Genomic DNA, 11,330 nt, shown 5'->3' on the forward strand with positions numbered 1-11,330 from the left:
TGGGCATTAGACTGTAGAGGTCACCATGAGCGCTCTCGTGGTCTTGGGCTATTCTGGGCCTCATTGGGCTAAATAGGTCGTATGGGCCTAATGGGCTTGTGGGCCAACACAGATAAACGTATGTGATGTGGTAAGTGTTGTTTGGACTTTTATGTTCGCATAGCTGTGGTTGTTTCTGGGCTAAAGGGGCTACACAAGTGTGTGGGCCTACTTGGGCTGAGTAATGGACCTTAGGCACACTTATATCGTTATGTCTATTTAGGTTACTTAAGTCGCTCAAGGCAACGGTGGACCATCTGTTGGGTCGTTAAGACCCCGGTTTGTTAGATTACCAAAATACCCCCGATTTGTAAAATTAGAAAAATACCCCCAATTTGTAAAATTGTCAAAATACCCCCGATTTGTAAAATTATCGAAATACCCTTGTATGGTAAAATGGTTGTTTTGCCCTTGTAGGTAAATGACCGACTTAGACTATGAATTTGATCGATTTGATTGTGATCGTATGACTCTGTTTTAACCAACTTGACAGTGATTGTGCGACTGATATGCTTTTAATATATGTTTAAATGGTTGTTACTGAGCATGGCCATTTTGTATACACATGTGATGATTGAGCATAACATACACGACATGTTGCGTGGGGTTGGACATTGATACGGAGGAAGTTCTGATAGGATTGCATGGGTTGCACGAGATGACTGTGGATCTAGTATTGATCTGTTAAGGTCGCAGGGGTCGCACGAGACGACTATGGACCGATGGACGGCTTAGTGCTGCTTAATCTGATTATGGCTCTGTGCCAACTTAAATATGCCTCTGTGCTATGTTGATTATGGCTTTGTGCAAATCATATTTACCAGTGGCTTGGTACCGATCATATTACAGTACTGATGGCTTTATGCCGATCATATTACAGTACTGATGGCTTTGTGTTGATCATATTACAGCTACTGATGGCTTTGTGCCAATCATATTACAGCTACTGTTGGCTTTGTGCCGATCATATTACTGCTACTGATGGCTGTAAGCCGTGTATATTTCTGGCAGCTTTGCTGCTTTATTATTTCTGGCGGCTATGCTGCGATATTGGTGTGCTGGCTAGGTGGGTCGATTTTATCCCCACATGGTGTGTTGGTTGGTACGGGTGGTATGCTGGCTGGATTGGGAGGGATTGCATTACTGCACTATGGCATTTCTATTCCTGATACTGTTACTATATTGGGCTTTGGCCTACTTATGCTCTGAACTGGATTGTACTGTTACTGTTAAAGGGCTCTGGCCCAGACTGTTTCTTTTTTTGTATACTGACTATTACTCTAGTAAGGGGATTACACACTGAGTTTTCATAAACTCATCCAATTTTTAACTGTACAGGTAATCCCCAACATTAGGACAATCGGTGCTGCGAGGGACTCGGAGATGGTCACACTACTGCAGTCTTATTACACTTTGAACTTTATTTATGGTTTAGATTCCGTTTTGGGTTTTAATTTTTGTAATAAGACCATTTGTGGGATTTACTTTTAAATGGGCTTTTGATTACTCACCCTAAACTGCTAGTCTAGAAAAAGACGAGTTTTCAAACCAATTATTGTTTTCAGAAACATATGTTTTAAACTTTTTAAATTTAAATTAGCTTCCGCAACTGAAAGAGATTTTCAATGAAATTAATAAAGTTGTAAAAGTGATTAACTTTTCAATGAACCACGTTTTAAAATTAAACGAACACAAACTGAGACTTTACACAAGTTTTAAACAGTAAGAAGGGTTTTTCAATGAAATCACGGATTCGAAGAACACTTCAATGTGACACTGCCAGATTCGACCATAACGTCTGGGCCAGGTTTGGGGTGTTACACCCAGCCTAGTCGTCGAGCCCAAATATTAGGTTGTCACACCACCATCACATATTATACTCAAAGTAAATTGTCACATTATTAAGAAATCATCCTCTTTTTAAGTGGTCTTCTTAATTTTTAGTCAAACATATATTAATAATCATTAGAACATGCCAAACATACATTAAATAAACTTATAATAATAAATAAATATGCATTAAGACTGCTTAGCAAAATTTCCAAGACAATCACATAGGTAGCGATACTAGGATAAGGGTATCGATATTTTCTTGGTACGGTATCAATACCGTTTGCAAAATCGGTACAAAATCAATATTTTGTTTCTCATCTAAAATCAAAGTCTCGAAAAATATAAGTACCTTTGCAAAAATATCGATAAAATTACCTTGAGTATCGATACTCATGATAGGGTATCAATATCTATTTACGATTCTTACTTCCTACACATTTCAAAAATCACAGAGGTATTGTTTTTGCAACACGAATACTGATACCTTTGCTTCAGACCAGAAAATACAACAACTTTTACCAATTCATCATGCTATCATATCATCATCAAATAAACATCAAAACGACTATAATCGCAGTTTCAAACATCGAGAATATGTCCGAGCAATAATCAATATATCATGATTCAAACCTTTAAATCCTGAGAACAAATAAACTATAGAAATATCCAAAATATCAGTAAAATTCTACCAAATTTCCTTATTCCCAAAACGTAAACAATTAACAATAAGACCTATTAAAAAAACAAAAAGGAACTTGCTTGGATCAACCACTGAAACCACACCACTTACACCGGCACATAACTAATTTCAATGGTTAAAAAGGAGTGGGTGAGGTTAACAAGCTCAGTGAATGCTCAGAATAACCACAATGTACAGACAAATCATAGGTTAAACAAGAGCATACTACAACACTCTCACAACCATATTCTAATCAAGTAAAAATAACATATTCACGTTTCATTAAGATATAAAACAAACATATACTCTTAAATGCAATTACACTTAACTCACTTATATATAATTCGTTTAACAACAATATATCAAGAATAAATGACATATACATACTTTAATAACCAACAAGTCTAGCTGATATATTCACATGCATTCATAAATTAAATGGAAATGACCTAAACCACAATTACATTCGCAATTTACTATGAGAACATACTAACATTTGCATGAAACTTAAATCAACTCATTTAGTATATTATTCGCAAGTTTTAGCATCCATCTCACATCATATTATTACAAATGACTCATAGAGTCGAACATACCCTAAAAGGGAAGCATAAGGCTAACACTCTCCAACACGCAAAACATGTACCGTTAAATAGAGCTTAGCTCACATTCCTTTATCTTTCCAACATGCCCTAGGTCCTCAACACCTAAATCACAAAACACATATATGTGAGTACTTGTAATCCTATGGCATGCCAACTATATCCAACGGTCTCATAAGGTCAGAAGGCCAAAATATCCATAATTACACAATTTTAATTATCGATTTAATGCACATAATCTTTGTCCATGTTGTAACACCCTAAACCCAACCTAGACGTTGTGGCCTACTCTAGGCATTATGAGGAAGAGGTTTTGAAATTAATCTTGTTATGTCAAATTTCTCGTATTTAATTATTTCTAAGAAGAATCCATATTTTATCAAACGTATTAATATTCTCGTTATGAAAAATTTGTTAATTTGCTCTTTTAGAAAACTTATTTTGCAACGGAAGTTTGATTTTATCAAAGTGGAAAACTGAGTTTGTGTTTTCAGAAATTATTTGTTTGGGTAAAACCGTGATATCGTCAAACTTTGAGGTATTAAACTCTAAACACAATCAAAACCAAATTTAAAACTTTTAAATAAACCAGTTCATGAACTAGTGGTCATTGCTGAGACTCCATCGCACTGGTCCACCTATGCCTGAGGATTACTTGAAAGGAACAGACAAACAGATGTAAGTTTTTAGAAACTCATTGTGTAACCCAGCAGAGATAGTCATGCAAATATACACAGAAACACATATACAGAACAAATACATATACGAACTTAAGTCCTTAACAGAAACAAATGTCTGAATTAGATAATCAGAATAGATATATAGAATTCTACCCCCATCCTCTACACACCATCTTCGACCATCCCATCACACCATGTGGGGAAAAAACCACCCACCCATCCTTACACACCATACAGCGTCCATACGGGACATAATAGAATAGTATGCAACCAAGCTGCCAAAAAAATAGGCGAAAGGTCACTGTATAGAACACTTCCTCCACATATACAAATCCCACCCCATATATAGATACATGTATTAAATAACAGATATACATAAATAACATGTTTCGCATGCTTTTCTGCAGATATGATACATGCTTATACAAAATAATCAGACATGCATATAAGTTTTTCTTACATAAGTTTTTCCTACTCAGATTAGTCTATCAGTATAATAAAACACAGGCATTAGGTTTTGGTTAGCCTTTACCGACCCTATGGAAGGCCCATAGTCGATTGGAGAGACTCATGCGACCCTAGGGAAAATTTTAGAACTTTGGGCACACATGCCGGCGTGGCCTACTCGTGTGGGCTCACATGCGTAAATTGGCCTTGCCCGGCCAACATGGCCTAGCCCATAACCCACACGCCCATGTGGCATGCCCATACGCCCAGTTCGACCTAGCCCGTGTGGCCTACACAGCCATACACTCACGTGTCACACGACTGTGTGTCGTACACGGCCGGGCATATGCCCATGTGATGTCAACAGGTCCTTATTTTAGATTTCGCTGAACTTTGATTTCTCATGTTTTTGATACACACCTGGTTTGTTTTTGACACGAAAGCAATCCTGAAACCTACGAAACCTAAAATTAGAATATCGAACATCGTTTTAGTAGTATGAATTTGTCAACAAAAATTCGACATGAACCTGACTTATCACCGACGAAAACATCCGCTAACCCCATTCAGATAGTTAGAGTGACACCCTCTACTTCGCAACCTTCTCCTACATGATATTTCACAGAAATCAAATCCCCTAACTACATTATTACATTCCTACAAAAAGGATTAACCCAATAGCTTATAAAAATCGAAACCAACCACCAAGTGAAACCCCACTTACCCGAATCGTACGACGAACAACGAAATTTCATAATGTAGCAAGAAAAAAAAGAGAAGCGAATGAAAATTGAAAAGTGAAAAATGAAAAAAAATAGTGCAGAGAAGGGAAAGGGAAAAACGTCAGAAAAATTTTGGGAGAAGAGGGAAAAAGAAAAAAAAGAAGAAAAAACATTAAAAAAGAATAAAATTCCACAATCCCTCTAATTAAGACATGATCTCTCATCAAACCCAATCCCAACTACCCAGTCACTCGTCCACTTATACAAACTTTCAATTTCATCCAAACTCTCTCAGACAACTAAAGAAAAAGTCGTCACCCACGCTCATGTAGGGATTCGAACAAAAGACCTCCAACAAGCCAACTCCTTACCATTTGAACCAATAGGCTCATTCTGAGATAATATTACAAACAATATACATAAGCCCACCCAACAGGGATAAGGCGAGGATAAAAAATAACAAAAGTCTCCAAAGAGCAGGACTTGAACCCAATACCTCATACGCACACCTATAACACTTAACCACTGAAGCAGATACATATTTGTGTCAGAACTCACAGAAACAAATTTAAGGAAATTTAGGGCATTTCAACTCTACCCTTTAAAAAAAATCAGCCTTGAAATTACCTAATCCGAACAGATGAGGATACTGTTGACGCATCGAGTCCCCAGGTTGCCACGTTTTTTCCTCAGTGCCATGATTTTGTCACAGAACCTTAACTAACAGAATGATCTTCCTCTTCAAAACCTTTACATCTCGGCATAAAATCTTAATCGGCTCCTCCTCAAAAGACAAATCTAGTCTAACCTCGATCTCATTAACAGAAACAACGTGAGATGGATCAGACCGATACTGCCTCAACATCAAGACATGAAACACATTATGAATATGGTCTAACTTTAGAGGTAATTCTAACTAATATACGATTGGTCCCACATACTTTAGAATCTGATACGACCCAATGAACCTAGGGCTTAAATTGCCATTACGTCTAAAACACAGAAGTTTCTTCCACAGAGATACCTTAAAGAACACAAAGTCACCCACAGAGTATTCGATATCCCTTCTTTTTAGATCTGCATAGGACTTCTGTCTATTAGAAGTCACCTTAAGATGATCCTGAATCGGTCTAACTTTATCTTTAGTCTCAAAAACCAACTCAGGACCCAAAACTCGTCGCTCATCGAATTTAGTCCAACACAGTAGGGTGCAACACTTACGACAACACAAAGCTTTGTAAGGTGCCATCTAGATGCTAGACTGGAAACTATTATTGTAGGCAATCTCAGCTAACGATAGAAAATCCTCCCAACTACCTCAAAAATCAATCACACAACTCTGAAGCATATCCTCTAGTATCTAAATCACCCTCTCAAATTGACCATCAGTCTGAGGATGGAACGCAGTACTAAAGTCCAATCTCAAGCCCAGAGCTTCATGCAGTTTCTTCTAAAATCGATAAGTGAAGCCAGGATCCTTATCAGAAATTATCGAAACTGAAACCCCGTGAAGCCTCACAATCTCCAAAATGTAGAGCTTCGCTAACTTCTGTAGTGAATAATCAATCCAAATTGGGATAAAATGGAAAGACTTGGTTAATCGATCCATGAAATCCCAAACAGAACCCTTCTCAGTAGGTGTTAAAGGCAACCTACTAACGAAGTCTATCGTAACAAGTTCTCATTTCCATAAGGGAATCTTAATGGGTTGGAGCAAACCCGAAGGCAACTAGTGCTTAGTCTTAACTTGCTGGCACATTAGACATCGAGCAACGAAATCTGTTACCTCTTATTTTAAACCTAACCACCAATGCAGCTCACGGAGATCCCGATACATCTTATTTTCACCAAGATGCATAGCATAAGGGCTACTATGTGCTTCCCTCATAATCGACTGTCTCAAATTAGAATCACTCGGTATATAAAACCTATCCTCGAAAGCACAAAACCCACCCTTATTCAATCCAAAACTAAAGGATCATCCCTTATTTCAGACGTGTTGCAACTTTCAACTTCACGAAAATGCAAAACTAAAGGGTCATCCTTGAGCTGCGTATCTCGAATCTGATCAATCCTAGTCAGCTTAACTTGCATGTAACAGCCCAATTTTGGTGAAATTGAAACAATGGTTAAGGATTATAAATTCGAGCCGAAAATAAAATTTATTTTTATTTTATTATATGATCCATATTATATTAGAAATGTCATGTGAAAATTTTGATAAGAAAATTTTACCGATTATGCGTTTAATTACGGGAAGGACCAAATCACATAAAATGAAAAAGTTGAATTCTAGTAGCTAAAAGGATCAAATAGCTATGGAATTCAAAAATTAAGGTCCTTAAATGGCAATTACATCATTAATAAAAAGTTAGTAGATATTTTTGGATGATTCATCCATGGAAAATTAGAAAAAGGTTAGGGATTAAATTGGAAACCAGAATTATTAAAGATGATAAATTAATTAAATAGAAATAAAAATAATTTTTATCATCTTCTTCCCCAAAATAATACATGGAAACCCTAAAAGTGTGAGAAGAAACTTTCTTGGCTAAATTGGGTAAGTTTTCTTGTCCCATTTTTAGTAATTTTGATATTTTTAAAATTGGGATAACTTAATCTATCTATTTGGGGGATCAATTTGAGAAGTTATCAAAGTATGGAAAGTGAGTCATGGATGAATATGCTAAGAATTAGAAATTTATGGTAGAAAATGAAAGGTTGTTGATAGATAAACAACTTTTAAAAAGTGATTTTTGATGAAAACATGATTTAGGGACTAAAATGTAAAGTTGTGAAATTTGATGAAAAATGCTGAATTTTTATGAATACATGTGCTGTAAATTTTGTAATGGGATTTTGGTTAGGCTTGGAATAGGGAGTAAATTGCACAAATTTTATTTTTTCGAGCCCAGGGACAAAATGGGAATTTATGGAAATGTTAGGGGCAAAATGGTAATGTTGCCTAGGATAAAAGTTAAGTCCAATTGAATGTGAAATCTAGTAAATTGATGTTAATTTACCCGTATAGATCTGGATAAACCAAATTTGGAGCTAGAACAAGGAAAGAGGAAAATGTCGAATTTGTAGATTTTACGTACATGAACATTGTCAAGGTAAGTTTGTGTAACTAAATTGTATATGTTTTTATGTTGAATTTAATGTTGTGTTTGTGAATTGTATAAACGCCATAAATATGTGAAATGATCACATACTCGTTATAGCCCGATAAATGAAAATGCCCGATTAATAATAATGCTCAATAAATGGTAAATGATAAAAATGTTACTTATATGCTTGAAATGAATGTGGAATGTATCTATTTGAATTATATGTATGATTTAGATGTAGGAAAAATCAAATGCTTGTTAATGCTTGAGAAATGTTAAATCTCGTTTGAATAAAGGAAGAATCGATGGATAAATGTAATTTTTTGAAATGAATGAGGTCCTGCATTTGTTGTTGATGGGATTTGGCTCGGACGAGTAATCTTATTGGCTTCATTTATGAAAGGATTTATCCTAGACAAGTAATCCTAATATAAGTCCTCTCGAGGATATGTTATGGATTGGATTTAGCCCGGACGGGTAATCCAGATAAAGCTCATTAGAACATATGTCATAAAAAGGTTTTAGCCTGGACTGGTAATCTTGTTGCATACATGTGTGGTTCGAGAGCGTACTCTCTGCTATAGTACCTTATGGGTACCATTAGACATGAATTTATTGATCCTGATTCGTACATCTAGAGTGTACTACCTGCGTATCCATTGATATTCTGAATAAATTCAACGGGTGACAATTCCAGACATGAGAAGTTATGAATGATAAAATGAGTTATTACATGTATCTCTCTAAAATACAAGTAAATGATGATACATAAAAAATGATATATGAAAACACGAGATGATGATATTTTTACATTGACTTTATTTGATGAATATATTTTCATTCTTGATTATAGACTTGTACACCTTGAGTGTGCTAATTATGGCCTTGATATTCTGAGGAATATGAGTAAATTTCTGATATGAAATGATCTAGACTCGAAATGAACTATTATGAAATTATACTTGACTAGAAATGAACTATTATGAAATTATACTTAAAATAATGAGATGAATTATGCATGTTGAATGAATACATGTTGTGGAAAGCATATCTGCTTGGAAACTTGATTGTTGTTGAGCCCATATATGATTTGATGTTATTATGGAATATATGACTAACAAGGGCAATGAGAATGTGTGTAGGGCTTGAGGTCAAAATGATTGATTATGCCTTACATAGTTACCTCAAAATAGAATGAATGGTAAGTTAAGTACCATGTTATACGAACTTACTAAGCATTTTATGCTTACTTAGTTTTATTTCCCTATTTTAGAGTAAATCAGAAGCTCATTTGATTGGAAGCTTGACAAAGATCACTCACACTATCCATCGGCCTATATCCGTATATATGGTAAATCAATTATGGTTGTAATGGCATGTATAGGTTATATTGGCCGTATTGGCATTTAAATGTAAATGATGCTTGTAATTTAGCCATTGGAATGGCTAGTAATGGTTTGTTTTGATATATTTGTAATGTCATAATATCGTAGTTACATATGTGTTAAGTAGTTGATCAAATTATGACCATCATATGGACTGAACCAAGGCAAGAATTTGAACATGTATGCATGTAATGGTATGCCATGTTGAATGATAGTGTTTGCTTAACTTGAATGATTGAAATGGTTGGTATTGGACGTGTGTTTCAAGTGCAGGTCATGACTGTGATTTTGGGTGAGAAATGAAGCTATAAATAACTTTATTTTGTCCATATGGGAGTATGTCTAGACCGTGTGTCAGACACGGCCGGGTACATGGGCGTCTAGCTAGGCTGTGTGTCTCCTGCACCTAAATTTTGAGAAACAAAATGCCCAGAATTAAGCATACGGGCAGAGACACAGGCGTGTGTCTCAGCCATGTGTACCACACGGCCTAGAACACGGGTGTGTGTCTTGGCAGACCACACGGCCTAGCATACAGGCGTGTGGCATGGACGTGTGCACAAGTCAGATAGTTACATGGGGTCGAACATAGCCTGCAGCATGAGCGTGTTACAGGGTCACATGGGTGTGTCCCTTGGACCACACTGGCATGTGAACCCTGCACCTTGGAAAATTTTTGAAATATCATGAAAAATTCTTAGAGTTCTCGATTAAGTCCTGACTCGATTCTAATGCTCGTATTGGGCTTCGAGGGTCCAATTAAGGGACGTTTGAAATGATTTCGGTTAACAAAAAGTAATTTACATAAATTATTTGTAAAATGTTCTAAAAGTTTTTTTCGTAATAATTCGAAATCCTATTCTGACAACGGATATGGGTTAGGGGTGTTACATTGCAACTCGGCTAGTAGACCCCCATCATCAAACAAACTAAGACGAGCAAATGTCTCTCTCATATTAGACATCGCTCTCCGAATGAGTGCATTGACCACCACATTGGCTTTACTGGGATGATACTCTATCGTACAATCATAGTCCTTAAGTAGCTTAATCCATCTACCCTGCTTAAGATTAAACTCCTTCTAAGTAAAGAGGTACTGAAGGCTCTTCTGATTGGTGTTTATGATACACCTCTTACCATACAAATTGTGCCTCTAGATCGTTAAAGCATACACCATGGTAGCTAACTCGAGATCATGTATCGGATAGTTCCCCTCGTGTGACTTAAGCTGTCGAGATGCATAAGCCACAATCTTACCATCTTGCATTAGTACACATCCCAACTCGACCTACAATGCGTCACTATACACTACAAACTTCTTGCCAGATTTAGGCTGTATCAGAATAGGAGCTTGAGTTAGAATAGACTTGAGCTTCTTAAAGCTCGATTATTACACATCAGTCTAGATAAAAGGGGCATTCTTATGTAGAAACTTAGTCAGGGGAGTTGTAATAAAAAAGAACCCTTCAACAAACTGCCAATAATAACCTGCAAGACTCAGAAAACTGTGGATCTTAGAGGCGTTCTTAAGCTATTTCCAATCAAGCACAACCTCAATCTTTTTAGGATCAACTCGAATCCCCTTAGCAGAAACTAGAATTAACATTTGCTCAACTTAGCATAGAGTTGTTTCTCTCGAAGTATCTGAAGCACTACTCTAAGATGCTCATCACGTTCATCCTCGGTCTTAGACTACACCAGAATACTGTTGATAAAGACTATGACAAACTAAACTAGATAAGGCTGAAAAACCTGGTTCATCAGATTCATGAATGCAGCTGAAGCATTCGTCAAACCAAAGGGCATAACTAGGAACTCATAGTGCCCATAATG

At 36.4% G+C, this 11,330-nt stretch overlaps 1 protein-coding gene across 1 annotated transcript; it reads right to left on the minus strand.

The window, feature by feature from the left end:
• Positions 1-5,708: 5,708 nt before the first annotated feature.
• LOC107920198 (uncharacterized) lies at positions 5,709-6,251 on the minus strand. The gene is made up of 2 exons (XM_016849769.1): positions 6,027-6,251; positions 5,709-5,855 (listed from the first exon to the last, which is right to left on the minus strand). The coding sequence occupies exons 1-2, from the start codon at positions 6,249-6,251 to the stop codon at positions 5,709-5,711; spliced, it is 372 nt and encodes a 123-aa protein (XP_016705258.1).
• Between the last annotated feature and the right edge of the window lie 5,079 nt (positions 6,252-11,330).

This window comes from Gossypium hirsutum, chromosome A12 (genome assembly GCF_007990345.1).
Source record: "Gossypium hirsutum isolate 1008001.06 chromosome A12, Gossypium_hirsutum_v2.1, whole genome shotgun sequence".
Classification (NCBI taxonomy): domain Eukaryota; kingdom Viridiplantae; phylum Streptophyta; class Magnoliopsida; order Malvales; family Malvaceae; genus Gossypium; species Gossypium hirsutum.

Coding starts and splice junctions, on each gene's coding strand:
- LOC107920198 (XM_016849769.1), bottom strand. CDS start 6,251: ATGGCACCTTACAAAGCTTTGTGTTGTCGTAAGTGTTGCACCCTACTG. Junction 5,856..6,026: donor GTGACTTTGTGTTCTTTAAG/GTATCTCTGTGG, acceptor ATGTTGAGGCAG/TATCGGTCTGATCCATCTCA.